The sequence below is a fragment of the Crocuta crocuta genome, unplaced genomic scaffold (assembly GCF_008692635.1).
Source record: "Crocuta crocuta isolate KB4526 unplaced genomic scaffold, BGI_CrCroc_1.0 scaffold3, whole genome shotgun sequence".
In the NCBI taxonomy this organism is placed as follows: domain Eukaryota; kingdom Metazoa; phylum Chordata; class Mammalia; order Carnivora; family Hyaenidae; genus Crocuta; species Crocuta crocuta.
In genome coordinates, this window is record NW_027529934.1 from 930,044 (window position 1) to 948,145 (window position 18,102).

Here is an 18,102-nt window from a genome sequence, read left to right on the forward strand (position 1 = left end):
ATTGAAAAGAGTGGCTGGAGCTTTGAATGCCAAGTTAAGAATTCTTGAGTTTATTAAACAAAATGGGCCGTTGAAGTTTTTAGAAATAATACTAATATATATCCTCATAAATTTGGCTAAGCAATATACCCATGCATGGGAAATAATTTTTTCTAATTCTTGGGTTAAAATTTTTGTAATGCTCTTAAATGAACTAAATATATAGCTGCCTATTTTATAGACTCCTGTATTTTAAGGATGTTCCAACATAATTTATACAGAAACTTTTAGGTTTGAATAAAGACTGTTGAATGAATTGAACAGCTCATTAAAGTATGCCATTTGTTTTTTCTTACAAACCTGTGTGAACTATGACAATTAAAAAATATAATTCAAATCAAGCAGTAATCTAACATATGTGTGCGGGTTTCCTTCTTATTAGTAGCTTAAAGAAGAATAAATGCTTACAGCTGTGACTTTTTTTTCTCTAGTATCTCCAGAGGCAGTTGGATTTTTGTCAGCTGTTGGGGTGTTTATTATCTTGATGCTGCTCCTTTTTCTCTATATTAATAAGAAGTTCTGTTTTGAAAATGTTGGCGGGTTTCCAGATCTTGGTTCAGAATACAATACAAGGAAGAACTCACAAGATAAAATTTGTAAGTATCATCACTGCTTCTCTTGTTTGTTCTTTTTATCTCTACCATTCTGTTATTTTATTTTTTAAAATATATATGGGAAGGTTGGTTTTGACATTGTAAACTAACATTTGAGCACTTTTCTGTGAGTTAAAAATCTGTTAAGTAAATTATGTTCAATTATCACTTATCAATTATTGTATCACTATATATCACTTACTATTGCTAGATATTAGGAGAGATGAGGCCTGTAATCTTATTTTTTCTTTCATGAAAAGTGTTCCTTGGCATTAATTTTTTTTTCATATTATTGAAAGAGTTCTTTATTTGCTGTTTCCAAAGACTGGCGTATTTAACTGATAGCAGAAGCAAGTTGAGAATTATAAAAGCAAGGTGTTAATTTAGAGCAGTGTTGTGGAGCATTAGCAGAAAAACCTTGCGTTTCTTGTCTAGGTACTGTGTTGGGGAGATGTTTTTCTCTTGTAGCTTAAAAAGCAATAGCATCATTGTTTATACAATCTATTAGTTATGGAATTAAATCTGTGACTTTTGCATTTGGAAACGATAGTACTTTATGTGATTTTGATTTAAGTTTAGTGTTTCTCATACTTCAATCTTGCTTTTGGATCATTTGTATAGAATGTACTGGTTTAAAGATACCCCTTTGGGCAGCCTCCAAGAATTCCCTGATTCAACATTTCTGGTTTTTGTTTTGTGTGTGTGTTTTTTTGTTTTGTTTTTTGTTTTTATTGATCTAATGACCCCTTAACACTCTTAAAGATTATTGAAGACCCCAAACAGCTTTGTTTATGTGACTTGTATCTGTTGATGTGTACCATATTAGAAGTTAAAACTGAGGAAATTTAAAAATATTCTTATCAGTTTATTTGTTTAAAAAATCAATAAAACTATTACATACATGTTAAACATAAGTAATATTTTTTAACTTTAAAAACTATATATTTTCTACCCCACCAAATGGTGAGAAGAGTGCCATTATTTTATAATTTTTTGCAAATCTCTTTAAATGACTGGCCTAGAAGAAGCAGCTGTTATTCTCATGTCTGCTTCTGCAGTCAATCTGTCATGTAGCCTCTGGAAAACTGCAGCGTTCATTTGTAAGCAAATAAAAGTGATAAAGTTAAATATCCCTTTATTGTTATAAAAATAGTTTTTACCTTGAGGATCCCTTGGGAAGGTTTGGGGAACCTTCTTAATTTTTCAGAACCTGTTTTTTTCACTTATTAAATAAGAATAATAATATTTACCTCCTAGAGTTGTGGGATCAGGTGAGATAAAACTTGTAAATCACAATGCCTTGCATCTGGTAGCCACTCAGCAGATGTTTGCCCTCTGCTGTCTCCTCTATTCTAACCTCTGTGCAAATTACTTAGCTCTTTTCCTTTTAGTATTTTTGTTAATTTGAAATGATACTGGTAGTTTGTTAATAATATAGGGTAGTTCCCCTTCATAGACTGTTAATAAATAAACTAAAAGTCCGTAATCAAAACCCTTTTTATACTTCTTCTTGCAGGTATAGAATAAAAACCAATAGTATTTGAGGGGAAATTATTGTCTTGCTGCTGTTATGATAGCTATGGAGTGGGAAAAAATGTCATTACAGTTAAGCCAAGTGGTTTGATTTTTTTTTTGGAAGAGTCTTTGCTTCAACATACTTCTTTCAATGCATAATGCATTTACAGAAAGAGTAAATGCCACAATGCAAAATAATAATATTGAGCTCATGAGTAGCAACATTTAAGCACATTTTAAATTTAAATTCCAAAGTGGTTGATATTTTGAGAAGAGAAGATTCCATTATTGCATCTGTCAGGAATAAGGAATTAGAAAATGGCATTTTTCAAAAATTTCCAGCAGAATCTGCCTTCAGTGTCTTCTCTGGTGGACACAATCAGTAATGCTGTAGAAGATTTGACCGCTGCTGTTGGAGAAGTCAGCTACGCTTTAACTGACTCAGTTGCCGAACAGGTAACCAGTATGATCAGTGGCTTTCGTCCAGAAGAAGACAGCTCTGCCGTAGCAGAAGCTGTAGATACTGCTAACCCAGCAAGTGCCACGTCACCACAAGTCTCCAAAGACACTAATTGTCAGAAAACACAGTCTAGTTTAGAGCACAGAGCAAATCACATCAATTGTTACAATACTTCAGTTTCACAAAAGCAAGAGCAAGGGATGAATGAAGAAAGAATATTTAAACATCTTAGTGATAGGCAACAGACTCTATCTAACTACCAAGAAAGTGATAATGCTGGCGGTGCTTCTTCTTTGAAAGGTCACTTGAGCGAGAGAGGGATGTCAGTTCTTAAACAGAATGCAAGGGCTGGATCTGCTTGTCAAGAACTTGAAAGTTCTGACAGATACAAAAAAAATGGATTAGGAATTACTGATGGTGGTAAGAATGATTTAAAGGAGGTAAGATACCAAGAAATGAAAGAAAATCATTTAAAGAAAACTGAAAAACAAATTAAAAGTAAAGGACCCAAAGGGCATGAGTGCTCAGGAAATGAGTGTTCTCCAAAAGATATTTTGGCAAGCAATAGACATACAGTACAGAAACCCATCATGAAAGAAGACATATATCCAGCACCATCAGCTAATTCTAAAGATAAGTTACACGGAAGGCGCAAAGAACAAATAAATCCAACAGCGTGCTACCAAGTGAGAGGAGACATAAAAACAAAGAAAAATGAAGCCATTTCTGCCAACAAAGGAACAGCAAAGATTAAAGATGAAAAATATTCTAAGATAATACCAGGAAAAGGTGAGGTCTCCTAATGTGGGTTTGAATGATAAAATTTTATCTTGAGTTTTTAAATTAAGAAAATATCATCCAAACTTCCAAACTTTCCTCTACATGTCTATAAATCTCATTGAAGATGTTCCTGGGGGCACCTGGGTGGCTCAGTCAGTTAAGCGTCTGACTCTGGATTTTGGCCTAGGTCATGATCTCACAGTTCATGAGTTCAAGCCCTGCATCAGGCTCCATCCAAACTGACAGTGTGAGCCTGCTTGGAATTTTCTGTCTCTCCCCTTCTCTGCCCCATTCCCACTTATATTCTCTCTCTTTTTCTGGGTGTCTCTCTCTCTCAAAAGACATACTTAAAAAAAAAAAAAAAAAGATTTTCCTCAACCCTCTTACCAGGAGACGCTTTTAAGGTCATCCATTTTTTTTCTGGCAATCATTTATTTTGAAAGCATTCATGTTCTTTGTACACCGCTAAGTTAAGTATTGTCCTTCGTCCCTTCAGTATCTGGCCACTTCTTCAGTGGCCCTAATTTTTCTTAATGTTTCTTTATTATACAACCGAAACTCGATAGTTTTCTTAAGTAATGTGCATTCTTTATTTAGTTGGAATCTATTTAATGAATTTAAAATTTTATATTTTTGTAATTAACCCCTGAGACCTTTATACTATGTTGCTCTTCAAGTCATTCCCAATAAGAATCTGTATCAAGTATCTTGTATTTTTCCTTTAGAGCAATAGGGTTTATTTTATTGAATAACGTGCTTTAGAATATGTGTATTCATTTAGCCACATATTAAGAATTGTATATGACTTCTGTATTCACAATGAGTATATGTAAATAATATTATTTTTCGTGAGTTCTCTATGTAGAATTAAGGTTCCAACTAAGCATTTATAGTTTTTAACCATAATATTTGTGACAGTTTTCAAAACAATGAGCTGACATTTCTTAGTTTGGTTGCAGAATTGCTCTGTGCTGCTAGTTATTACTTTCGATAATCCCTTTGTCATTTCCATTTATTGCTGATCTGATCACAAGGCCAAAAATACATTGCTTTTGCTTAAAAAACATGTACCTGACATTTTAAGAAATAAATTTAGATTCTCATAAAATAACAAAAATCTGAGTGGCCGTAGAAATGAGTAAGGCTTTGGGTTCTCCTGCAGGACATCAAACGTAATGCTGCCTTAGAGACCACTGCCCTGGTATCCCACAATCCCACAAAGCACTAAAAGCTCTGAACTGGGAGTCAGAATTCCCGGGTTCTAGTCCAGATCTGCCATCACCTCAGTACCATCTAATAGCATTTTCTACAATGATGGAAAAGTTCCATATAGTCCATGTAGTAACCACTAGCCACATCGTGGCTACTGAGCACTTGAAATGTGGCCTTGGCACTGGGAAACCAGGTTTTAAATGGTATTATTTTAAATAAAATAGCTGCATGTGGCTAGTGACTCCATTTTGGACAGTGCAGAATATGACATTGCTATACCTTTACCCAATCACGGCTTTCTCTTAACTGAAAAGAACTTGGTGACATCGAAGCTCTCGTACTTCTGTCTCTGAACATACCATTTCTCTACTGTATTTTAAACTACTTATTCTGTGTCTCCCCACTTGAATTTCAAACCTTGGTAACTTTACTACAGATGATCTGAATGGAGTATAAAGAGAAAAATACCTAGACTGACTTAATCGTTTCTAGCTGCTGTGGTCTCTGTCTTTTCAGAGTTGTTTTATAATTCTAAGAAGGTTGCATCTTAGTTTAAATGAACCCCAACATAGTGCAGTTTCAAAGTTTTTACTTTAAAAAATGGTAATAACTAGTTTTTTAAAGAATAATATAAATTTTGTGTGGCCTGAAAATTGTATTTGAAATTTAGTTAGACTACTGTAAAATTTTATTAGTAATTCTACCTTTTGCAGAAAATCAGTGTATAACCTTCCACACATTTTTATTTGTGCATATTAACATACACTGCATGTATGTATGTGTATATATTGCATGTAGGGGTGTGTGTGTGTGGTGTGTGTGTGTGTGTGTGTGTGTGTGTTTTAAGGGAGACATAGGTGTGCCTTCTGTTTTATAACCTCTTTTTTCTTAACATGATATATTTATTCTTCCCTGTGAGTACTTATAAGTTCACCTCGTAATTTGTAGTGACTGCATAGTATATCATTGCATAGATTTATCATAATATACTTAACCAAGGCCCAGGCATGGACATTTAGATTATGTGTTATTTTTGTTTTCTGTTGCTGTTAGACAGAATGCAGTGAGTTGTCTGAAACATATATCTCTGCTCACCTGTTAAGTATTTTCTTAGGCTGAGTTCCTAAAAATAGAATTGATAAATTCCTAGAAATGAATCAAAGACTGTGCAGATTTAAAAGTTCAATATGTATTGCCAGATATCTCTCTGGGAGCATAGTACCAATGATAATTTTACCAATAGTATACATCTGCCCATTTCTCTGTTCTACTTCTAGCACTGAGCATTATCATTCTTGAAAATTTGGACCAAGATGATAACCAGAATGTCTCTTGTGACATGAATTATTTGAATCAGGTCCATATGTACTGGCAGTACTTCTAAGTTTCTTGGTGTGCTGCTGATCCTGTAAAACAAATTGTGTAAGGTGGCAAGCTCTGTTATTTCCTTTATCTGTAACATGGTTGGAAAATTCCGGCAACATTTTTTATAATTAGAATATACAGGTTGATCTTTTTCTAGTAAAAACATGAAAACCTAAACCTTCGGGCTTCTTAAATGAAAAAGCTATACTTCTCTAAAGCTGAAAATTCAGATTGTGTATGTATATGTATATTCGTGTATATCTGGATATATGTGACATGTATTTGTGCATATATGTGTGTGTATGTATATGTATAGATCAAATTCATAGTAATATATTGTATTAAATTTTTGATTTGCTCTCCCTGTCATTCCGAACAGATAATTCCTACATGGACAAAGATGAGCATGGTTCATCCTCTGAAAGTGAAGATGAAGCACTGGGTAAATACCATGAGGCATTGTCCAGAACACACAATTCCAGACTTCCTTTGGCAGATTCGAGACAAAAGAACTATGCTTGGGAAACAAGACAGAAATACAGCCCTCTGTCTGCAGAGTATGACGGCTACAGTAGTGAAGCATCGATAGATGAAGGTAAGATAGGTTGCTTCCTTTATTTTTTTTAGATCACACACTGTGGTATTAGATTAATTGTGCCTAAAATTCTAGGCATCTGTGGCTGTACCATAAACAAGAGATGGCTCACAGAGTCACGTTTCCGTGAATATAATTTATTGAAATTCAGATCTTTGGACTGAAGCCAAAACACAAAACACCTAAAAGCAAAACGCCAAGTAATTTAAAGACCATAGTAATTCTGTCTCTCTTTCCCTGATGCAAGCAAGGTAGAAGATGTGAATCCGTTGTTCTCTCATGGGGAATCTGTCCCCAGATATCTGTGAGAGGAACTTACAGAGTCTCAAGTATCTCGTCGTGTTGGGCATGATACTGGTGTGTAAATGTACTCTCTTTCACTCAGTATGGCCCTAAACAGGAGCCACATACTTCTTGTGGCTCACACCAGAAGTGATGATCTGTTCTGTGTGGGGGAAAAGGTATCCGAGGCGGATTTATTGAGAGCTGATACTGTGTTATTCTTTGCTTTAAGGGCACCTTAAAGAATCTTTGAAGATTATTTTGTCTCTATTTGATTTTTGCCTCATGTACTGATACTGACTTAAAACTCAACCTATGTAAAAGATACACATCCACTCTAACATGTTTTTACATCTTTCTATAAGGGAAATAAAAGAGGTCTTGCCATGAATTGAAGCATATTTATTTTCACCTTCTAGGTAGGTTGCTCACCTGCTTGATACAATGTATGACTATTCCTAGAAATTATTATCTTTATATGCAGATATGAAGAAAAGAGCAGTATATCTTAGACAGCATTTTTATTATACCAGACACAAACTGTCCTTAATTTTATAGCTGTGCTTTTTGCTTAAGAGCCTATTACTCAGCACATAGAGTTGTCAGAGGAGCTAAAGCATCTTTTTTTTTTAAATTTGGTTTGATGCTAACTAATGATTGATATGCTTTCTTTTTATTTCTACTAGTACATGGTTTATAATAAAAAATTAATAAAATACTGAGTGATTACTATACAGAAAGCTCATTATGAGATACTAGGAAAGAAATAAAAATATTAGATTCTACCCTCAAAAATATATTTCTAGTACTAGAGAAAATAAAACATGTGATTACATGGGGTGCCTGGGTGGCTCAGTCAGTTAAGCACCCAATTCTTGATTTCAACCCAGGTCATGACCTCATGGTGTGTGAGATTGAGCCTGCATTGGGCTCTGTGGTGACAGTACTGAGCCTGCTTGGGGTTCTCTCTCCCTCTCTCTCTGTCCCTCCCTCCATCCCCTGTTCTTTCTCTTTCTCTCTCAAAATAAATAAATAAACTTAAAAAACACACACACACAAAACATGTGCTTCCAAGAATAACTGAGTAACGCAAAGCAGAAAAGCCAGTCCTTAACATATGTACACCCTTATACCCCATCACGTGCATAGTAGAGCCGAAAGAGAATGAGATTTGAACCTGATCTTTGTTCACATTCTCTGTCTTAACATATCAGCTACAAGCTTTGGGCAGTATAGTTAATTGTTTTTAGGTTTGTTTCCTGGTCTCTAAACTGTGGATAATACCTGTCTGATAGGGTTGTCATGAACATTAGCTGGTATGTGTGGTAGTTTTTAGCACAGTTCTGGCTCCTGTGAGTAAGTGAGCACTAAATGGTCATTGTAGCTGAGGGTAGTGGAAGCAGTGGTGGGGATGAGAGTGAGCAGTCATGAATGACCCCTGGATTTATCGTCTGTGACCCTGGACACTTACCTTTCTGCAGCTTCAGTTTAGGATTTTTATTTCCTCCTCACTGCCTCTTCCCCCTCACTCCCTACACTTCTCTGCTGTTTTGATTGCTTCTGTCCCATAGTCCCGTTATCCTCACATGGCTCTATAGTCTGGGGGGAATGCAGTGAGGAGAGAGGGCTTAACCTCAGTGGCTCTTCTCTTCTTGCCCTAACCTCTGGAACTGAACTGATGCAAATGTCCTGGGGTCACCTTCTCATTTCATTGAGGATCTCACAGTCCATGAGTTCAAGCCCCGTGTTGGGCTCTGTGCTGACAGCTCAGAGCCGGGAACCTGCTTCAGATTCTGTGTCTCCCTCTCTCTCTCTGCCTCCTCCCGCTCACATTTTGTCTCTCTCTTTCTCAAAAATAAATAAACGTTAAATAAATAAATAGTGATGAGATATTCATTGGCACTGAGTTTGGGGACAGAGTTCATAGATTTAAGGATGGTCTCAATAAATCTCGAATGATTGAATGTGTGCAGTGAGTGAAGAACCAAGATTTTTAAATTAGTTTAGAGAGCATTAGAGAAGTAAGTTTGTGTGGGAGGAGGTAATTTAGTTTCCATCATGCTGAATCTGAAGTGCCTGGAGTATCCCAGTGGAGATGGATAGCCTTATTGTTAAAATGCTGTCGTGGGGATTTCGGATGGAGAGATGACCAAGTGATAATGTAAGAAAGCAGTAGACCAGGGGAATAGCTTTGTATTATAGATTATTACTTATTAAAAAGTCAAAAATCGCTTTGAGCCCAAAGTAGATTCAGTGGAGTAGGGGAAGAAAGGAAATTTGATTGAAGAGAGAGATTTCAGAGGTCAAGATCTTAGGTAAAAACAATTTTAAGTGATAGTAAATTCTGAACATGCCCCCACACAAAGATGCAGAAGTACATAGAAAATTCTAAAAAGTTTTAAGGACGGGAATAAAATATCTATTGGGGAAGGTATGAGAGTGCTTTAGATAAAATGGCATTTGGGTTTAACTTTGAAGAATGGGTGTAAAGGTGGTGAAAAGATGAGGTATTTTAGAGGTATTTTAGAAAGGGGGAACTTCATAAACCCCAAAGTACAGAGTAAAGTCCACTTGGCTCCAACATGGATGGATGGATGGATGGATGGATGGATGGATGGATGGATGGATAGGTAGATAGATAGATAGATAGATAGATAGATAGATAGATAGATAGATAGATAGATAGATAGATAGATAGATAGGAGTAGGAGACAAAATGGAAGGAAAGTAGAAATCTAAAGCCTGGAGTGCTTCCCAGACTAAAGTTAGGATTTAATTTGTTAGCCACTGAGAACTCACTGAAAGTTTTTCATCAAAGAACAATGAAACGGGATGTGCCTTAGATTAGCAGCAGGAAGACTAGAAAAAGACACCAATTTTGGAGGTTTTTGTAGTAGTCTATGTGGAAAATGGTAAAAATCCAAATTACAATAGTGGTCCTAGAAATACAAGAGGACAGGAGAGACTTAGAGGTAGAATTGATCAGATTTAGGAGCTGAATGTATTTGGAACAAAGTTGACACTGATTGCTGCCATTGTGACTAGGAGAATGATGAAGTCATTAATAATTAAAAGTGGGACAAAGAAGAGGTTTTATACATATGGTTATACGTGTGTGTGTGCGTGCGTGTGTGTGTGTGTGTGTGATGAAGCAAGGATATTTAAGCTATTGGAAATGACCATGGAGCTTGAAATCAGGAATGAGGTTAGGGAGAAAAAGAGAGATGTTTTCAGATGATACATACTAAGAATATAGAAATCATGGGAATAGATTTAATTGTTGAGGGAGAATATATGGAGAGAAAAGATCAGAGAATCATTTCCTTTCATTAACAGGAGAATTAAGGATGGCACTTAAATAGAGAATAGAAAGTAAAGGCAATAAAATGGAGAATCAGGAGAATGTTGTCTGGAGAGTTTTGAATGCTGCACATAGACTGAGAAGGATAAGAATTCATACAAGCTGCTTTGTCCAATATCAAGTGATCAGTAACGTTCAATTAAAGTTTTAGTTGCTTAGAATAGTTAAGTTAGATTGAATCTTGTTAAGGAGAGAATAACTGGTCAGAAAGTTTACATTTGCTGCCTGCACTTTCTTACACCTACTCTCTCCTTTTCAACTTGTGGAATCAAGGAAGAGAGGTAGTTGAAGGGGATTGTAATCACAGCATTCACCTTCTCCCTCCAACCCAACCGTGGAAACCCTCCTCTGGCATATATTTGAGAAGGAGAGGGATTTGATTCAGATACACGTTTGAGTCTCCACCAGGTCGTTGTTCGTCTGTGTAGCTAACTCAGCAGAAGGCTGGTAAGGCAGGTCACCTAAGTGGACTGCTGAGTATAGTTCTCCTGGTAGGATTTAAGGGATGAATGCTTTCCTTTATTGCTCTGATCTTTCATTCTGCAGATTATTCTGGGAGTTTATAAGGACCAAAGTTAACTGATGTGTAGGTTGAGGCAACTACAGGGAATTCCAGGGTAGAAGGAAATATATTTAAATGTACATGACATACTCTTCCCTCATTAGTGGTGGTAAGAAGCCATTAGTTCATTTCTCAACACTGACTAATTCTCATAGAGAAGCTTTGGAACGGCCAATACTGGAAGTATCTGTAAGATTAAAGAGGGTCAAGGAGGGCCTAGGTAGAACTAAGAGAGAACAGTGCAGAATTTTCTGAGCAGGTAGTTAAGAACCACCATGTTGAGCTCCTACGATATACCTGACTGTTAATTTCTGTGCACACCATACTGTTTAATTTTCACTGCAAATCATTGTGGTTGATAGATTATCTCCATTTTACAGAAGTGAGAAAAGATTTCATATTGAGTAAGTAATTTTTAACCTAAGGTCACATGGTAAGTTACAAAAACTATGCTTATCAGGCCCACTGCAAAATGAATGTTGTTTTAGCTTCTTTTAGGTCATTCCTGCTACTTTAGTATCCAACCAAAGTCTCTTTCATACATTATTAACCTCTTCAGTTGCGTTCTTTAAAACATAAACTGATATTCTAGAAAAAGTAAGAATGTGATGACGTATTTGTTATCATGTTTTCTCCTCTAGGTGGCCATATTAATCTTCCATTTTTTGAACTACAAAAGGGAATAATATCTGTAAGAAATTTTTCCAGGAAAAAATAAATATTAAAATAATATATCCAGTTTCCTTTGTTTAAAATTTTAACTTTATTTACTGTGTTGTTCTTAAAATTTAAGTCATTTTCTGATAATCCTATTTTATTCTTAAAAGGTTTCAGAGTTAAATAATAGGTTGTGGATATCTTGTTTAAGATTTGGTAAGATAGACCAACCTCTGAAATTGCATTCATGCTAATTAGTACTTTCCATTTCTATATTAGTTAGGAAAAGCCTATTAAGGATGATTTTATACAATTTAATGTAAAATTATTAGAATGTCTGTTATTTATAGCTTTTCATTCTTAGCTCACCATAGAGGTTACCAGCCTATATCTGTATATCATGGCATAGCTATGTGACTAAAATCATCTGTTGTTATTTTGGGGTGAGTTCATTGAAAATGCTATTAAAAATTATTTCCAGCATCACTTATTTCTTAGGGTATGTAGCTCGTATATATACATACACCTGTCATTCTCTTTTTTATGGCTACTTTACACGCTTCATGCTATTAATTTTGATGTTATCTTAAAATTAGGGGCATTAAAACATTGATTTGTTCATCTTATATACATGTTACTTTTAAAATAATTTAATACTTAAGAATAATAAATTATGTATACTTTAAGTCCGTTTTAACTGCTTTATAAATACTTTTCTATTAATTTTCACAATTTTTTTGTGAAGAAGGCAAGAACAAAAAAATTCTGTCTATATTTTCCAGATGCCTTTGTCACAAAAATGTTTAGTGTCTTAAAACAGTGAAAGTTACATATATTACATGGATTGTTTAGATTTCTGGTAAACTTTTTCTTTGATTTCAAATTTTTATTTATGCACATTTTTCCTGTGAAGAATTTGTGTGTGTATGTGTGTGTCCGTGCGCACTTGTGTGCGTATACATTTAAATATGGCCAGTTTGAAGAGAAATTGATCTTAAAGACTTCCTCTGCATCCTTGTGTTTTGAAGATCTTTTAATGTGATGAGATCAGTTGCTTGCAGTAGTGTAGAATTCTTTTGTAGGCCTAGGTTTGCAGGCTGCCTGTGACCTAAGACGAAATGTCTTTGTGCAATTCAGGTAAAGGTACAGCCTGCCATGTGGGTGAGTTGGAAAAAGTCATTAAAGAGAGCCTTGATTGATTACAAAACTGAAACCCAGAGACATATGATTTTACTAAGATCATAAAATTCATGGGTGGCAAAACTGAAGCTGTAAGTGTTGTCAGAGAACAGGTCAATGCTTTTATTTTTTTTTAATTAAAAAAATTTTAATGTTTATTCAATTATTTTTGAGTGAGAGAGAGAGAGCACAAGAGAGGAAGGGACAGAGAGAGACACAGAATGTGAAGTGAGTTGGAGGCTCTGAGCTGTTAGCGTAGAGCCTGACGAGGGGCTGAAACCCACGAACTGTGACGTCATGACCTGAGCAGAAGTCGGACAGTCAACCAACTGAGCCACCCAGGTGCCCCAACAGGTTGATGCTTTTTTTAAAAAAAATTTTTTTATGTCTTTATTTTATTTTGAGAGACAGAGAGCGAGTGGGGGAGGGGCATAGAGAGAGGGAGACACAGAATCTGAAGCCGGCTCCAGGCTCTGAGCTGTCAGCACAGACCCTGACGTGGGGCTGGAACCCACGGACTGTGAGATCATGACCTGAGCTGAAGTCGGATGCCTAACTGACTGAGCCACCCAGGCGCCCCGGGTGCCAATTAAGAAGTCTTAATTGTAGACATTTGCTTTAGAATACATTATAGGAGATTTAAGAAGCCCCATCTAATATTCTAAGTCTTTGTATCAGTCTCAGCAGTAATTAAAGATACCACCATCAGTATGATACTCAAGTATAGTTCAAGGTACAGTACAGAGGCAGCTATTGTAAAAACGGGCATCTCTAGTGGGCATAAACTAGTCAACCAGTAAAAAGCTACACCTTACCTTTTGATGGACTGGTAGGAACATCAGCAGTAAATACGAAGTTAATGGCATTCACTCGTGTTCAACTCAGAATCAACCACCATTCATACTTTAGTATTTTTTTCCCAGAATTTTTTATGACTGCAACTTAAAACCATGTATATAGTAATAAATGAATACATGTTCCTTCAAAAATTTAACCTGTTAGAGCGCTAAATGTTTCCTTACCTTGGTCCCTTTCCCCTTCCCAGAGGGAGGCATTATTATAAGTTTGGTATATGTCCTTCCACTCTTTGTTTTCATGCTTTACAAACACACAAGCTGCTTATAGAAAGAACAGTTTTGTGTGTTTTTGAACTTACATAAATGGTTTTATCATGAGCTCATTGAAGGTATAATGTTCCTTTTTTCTTGGAAAAAGGAGTAAAGTAGACAGAAAATGAAAGCAAGTCAACAAGTATCAGTCAACAGAACAGGCCGAATAAAATTAAAATCTTTCTTCATTAGTCTTTCAACTTCTTAAGGCCAGGGATTGAGTCTTCTATCCCTTTCCTCCTGTCCCCTCTTGTATAACATAACCTGATTAAATCCAGTTAAGTAATTTTCTTGGATGGATTTATATTTTAGAAAGATAATTGTTCTAAAGTAATCTGCAGTTTGTGGACCAGTAGGCAGATTCTTTACTGTTAGAAGTTTCTAAATTAACACTTGTTGCCTTTCTTTAAAAAAAAGTTGGAAAGGGAAACATAAGGTGTTAATACATGAAATAGTAATTGTTTATTTTTAGATTCATTTACTTATTTTTTGAGAGAGAGAATGAGTGAGGGGCAATGAGGAAGGTGGACAGAGGATCTGAAGCAGGCTCTGTGTTGACAGCAGAGAGCCCGATATGGGGCTCAAACTCAACGAACTGTGAGATCATGACCTGAACTGGAGTTGGACACTTAACCGATTCAGCCACCCAGGTGCCCCAAAATTGTTTATTTATGATGCTAACTCCTCATATACTCTTCTTTCACATTTTTTATAAGTGATACTGACTTTGTACTGCTCAGTAAAAAAATTATCACTGAGGAAGAGAATATATTTATAAATGAATACTGGAACTGAAGAATGCAGTGATGCTGGGTTGGTTTCTTATTAAAAGCTTTATTGTAAAGATGATCATTAGAAATTGATTAATTTCTCTGTACTGTTTTTCAAGTTTGTTCTTCCATGTTTCCCACTCTGCACGTTGTAGGAGATCTAGATTTAACTGTTGTGCTAAGTTTACTTATATATTCTCTAAACTTGTTTAAAACACTCCTGAAATTTTAACACTTTTTTTTTAAAGGAGTTTGCTTGAAACTGAACCTCAGTATGAAGTGATCTCACTCAAATGTTTTTTCTTTCAAGCTTCTGCTATAGCACAAGGTAGAATGAGTTAAGAAAGGGAGAAAAAGAAGACAGTTAGGACCATGAAAACATGAAGTCAGTTATTTACCTGATAGGATCAGAAGAACGTATCCTGCCTGCCCCATGTTTGGGCAGATGTGAATCACAGTCTGAGTTCTGAGGAGCAAAAGGAAAAGAGGCCTGAATGGGTGTAAACTTTTATTGGGCAAAGGGGGGAGACAGTGAAGGTTGAACTAGAGATATAGAGACACGAATTCTACATCGTGGCATGTAGGTACTCTTCCTGCTTCATTCATGTTAAATAATTACTGAGCTGTGTCAAAGAGATAAGTAACAATTTAATTAACAGCTTTTGAAGAAATGAAATTGAGGTTCTATTTTAATTTTATAGTTTATTTAATGTTTATTCTATTTTTGAGAGAGAGAGAGAGAAAGAGAGAGGAGCATGCGCACACGAGAGAGAGAGCGGGGGAGGGGCAGAGAGCAAGGGAGATACAGAATCTAAAGCAGGCTCCAAGCTCCAGGCTGTCAGCATACAGAGCCCAACACCAGGCTCAAACTTACAAACCATGAGATCATGACCTGAACCGAAGTCAGATTCTTATCCAAGTGAGCCACCAGGCACCCCTCCACTTTAATTTTAAAATTCTGAAAAATCTCTCATCTAAGCAATCTTGGTGTGGGGCTCTCATTTTGGGGCTCTCATTTTGAGATTTCCTGCCTATGAGAAAAAAATGACTCTCTGATGAATGAGTCAAAAATTACCTTTGGAAGCTGAGAGGTATTTTGATGCCTTGGCATATATCTCTTTCCTTTTGCTGGATATGTACTCATGAAGATTAATATTTTCTTCGAAATTTTGGTTATATTTAAGTCTTTGAGATATTCAACAATACCATCAACTAAAACTAACCTTAGTTATTTAAGGTCTAGATAGTTATGAAGTCCTTTGCCTTTTACAATTTTCACAATGCTTTTACTCATTGTGCCTTGTTTTAGTGGTTAAGGGAAAAACATATTAAGGGATTTTGGTCACTGGTAACTTGCGAAATACCTCGAAGTATAAATGTAATTAAGCATCAGCAATCAAGAGGAAAATATTTATAAACTGTTATAATCTTTAAAAAAATTTCATAATGAATAGCTTTTTCAAGATGATGGATTAAAATTTTTTGAGGTTTGCAACTGTGTTTTTACTACACTGATAGCAGGTTACTTACAGTTCCATAAGTAACATTGGCTGTAGTATAATGAAGGATTATATAGTAGACACTACTCTAGGCACTTTGCATAAATTAATTCTTTTAATCCTCACAATTACCCTACGACACAGGTTTTGTTGGTGTCCTTATTTTCCAGCGAGGACACTGAAGCACCGTAGGGGTACGAAACTTGTCTAGGGTAACGTAGCACGTATGTGAGAGGGCCAGGTTCAGACACAGGTCACTGCCCCCGGAGCTAACGCACTGAAGCTCTCCACTGCAGTACCTCAGATGATGTCATGTGGGAAAAATCTGTCTTTTTATGTAAGTTTTACACCTAAATAAATTCTTTGTTGCTGTTTTTAATGTGTAAGTAATACATGTTCATCATAGAAAAGTCAGAAATCACAGATGACAAAAAGAATAATTACTCATATTCTCATCATGACAATACAATTGCTTCTATTTTTGTATCCTTTTATAGGCATTTTTATTTGCATACGTATTTTTAAATCAAAATGGATTTCTTACAAAGTGTTGTAATCTGCTTTTGTTCCACTCAAAAAGATGGCTTTTTTTTGCCAACATATATACTTCTACAGCATCACCTATACAAATTGTACAACATATTATTACATGGTATTCCATATTTATTTCGCAATTTTTAGTTGCTGATATTTAGTCTGTTTCTCATTTTTCCTGTGGATAAGGTTGTTCTTAATAATTTCTTAAAATGACTTCTTTTCTACCACGTTCTCTGGCATTTTCTGTTTCTGTTTCAAGATTCTGACTTGAATCTCCCTGGTCAAAGGAGCTCTTTATTCTGTGCTTATGTTTTTAATAAGAGGTCTGGATGTGATTTGTGCGTGTTTGTGTTTTATAAATAGGGTGCTGTAAATTTGTGAGGGCATTATATGGACTCAAGTGATATTAAAATTCTTAACTGGCATGAAAATACAAACTAATATATGAAATAAGAGTAAATACTTTGAATATATTTATTTGCTATCTAACTAAATTAAAGTTTATTATAAAACTAGTTACCAAAGGGTATAAGTTGTAGGGAAAACTATCAAATTATTCTAGTGATTTCAAAATCATTTAATTATTTTTAGAAGTTGTTGCTGTGATCTTTTGTGTGCTGCTGCTACCAGCTAAGTGATGGGCTTTTCTGAGCCATGATTCGACATTAGGAGCTATTTCAAACTCATCCGGTTATTTTTCCCCTTCTATTTGTAGTCATTAGTTGACTTGTAGCGACGAAAACTAGAGACTTTCTCAAATAGTGATGATACTGTTTATGGTACAGAATCCTTTATCAGCTTCTGCCGAACTGAACAATTACATGAGAATGTTTCCTAACCTGCCATACTGACAGGTATTTTTATATATTCACTATCTCTAGTAACATCAAATGCAAACAAATAATTGATTGGAATTTCATATTTTGAAGAAACAGACTCCCTAAAAACCAAAACCACATCAAAACAGAGGAACTAACCATACAGACTGATGTTTGACTGTTTTTGTTTCTGTTTTCAAAAGTGGAAGTTGTGTTAACAGGAAGATGCTGTTACTATAATCATATTACAGCACATCATATTTTTTTTGATTGCTGGATTAGTGTTGGAGATGGAACTAGGGAGACAGGAGACATTTTGGAAGGAGGATCAACAACTTTTGGGTTCAATATGGGGCTAACAGAAAGGTAGAAATCTAGGATAGATTCCTAGAGCTTTGGTTGATCACTGAGGATAGTGTGAAAAAGAGGAGGTCAGGGGTGCCTGGGCAGCTCAGTCAGTTAAGTGTCTGACTCTTGATTTCGGCTCAGGTCGTGGTCTCATGGTTTATGAGTTCAAGCCCCACATTGGGCTCTGCACTGACAGTGTGGAGCCTGCCTGGGATCCTCTTTCTCCTTCTCTCTTTGACCTTCCCCAACTCATGCCCTCTTGCGCTCTCTCTCTCTCTCTCTCTCTCTGTCTTTCAAAAATAAATATTTTTTTTATGGGGCAGCTGGGTGGCTCAGTCAGTTGAGTGTCCGACTTTGGCTCAGGTCATGATCTCACGGCTCTTGGGTTCGAGCCCCGCATCAGGCTCTGTGCTGACAGCTA

At 35.9% G+C, this 18,102-nt stretch overlaps 1 protein-coding gene across 3 annotated transcripts in view; it reads left to right on the plus strand.

Annotated features, from left to right (window-relative positions):
- The first annotated feature begins 508 nt into the window (after positions 1-508).
- SYT14 (synaptotagmin 14) overlaps positions 509-18,102 on the plus strand; it is a 142,773-nt gene continuing 125,179 nt past the window's right edge. Inside the window, exons 1-2 of one of the 3 annotated variants that reach the window (XM_077763098.1) lie at positions 509-635; positions 6,344-6,559. In XM_077763098.1, the coding sequence (XP_077619224.1) occupies positions 524-635; positions 6,344-6,559 (328 nt within the window). In that variant the 5' untranslated portion in view covers positions 509-523. Of the gene's footprint in view, positions 636-2,465; positions 3,397-6,343; positions 6,560-18,102 lie in introns of those variants that run through there. The other 2 variants (XM_077763096.1, XM_077763095.1) reach the window with 2 other exon arrangements.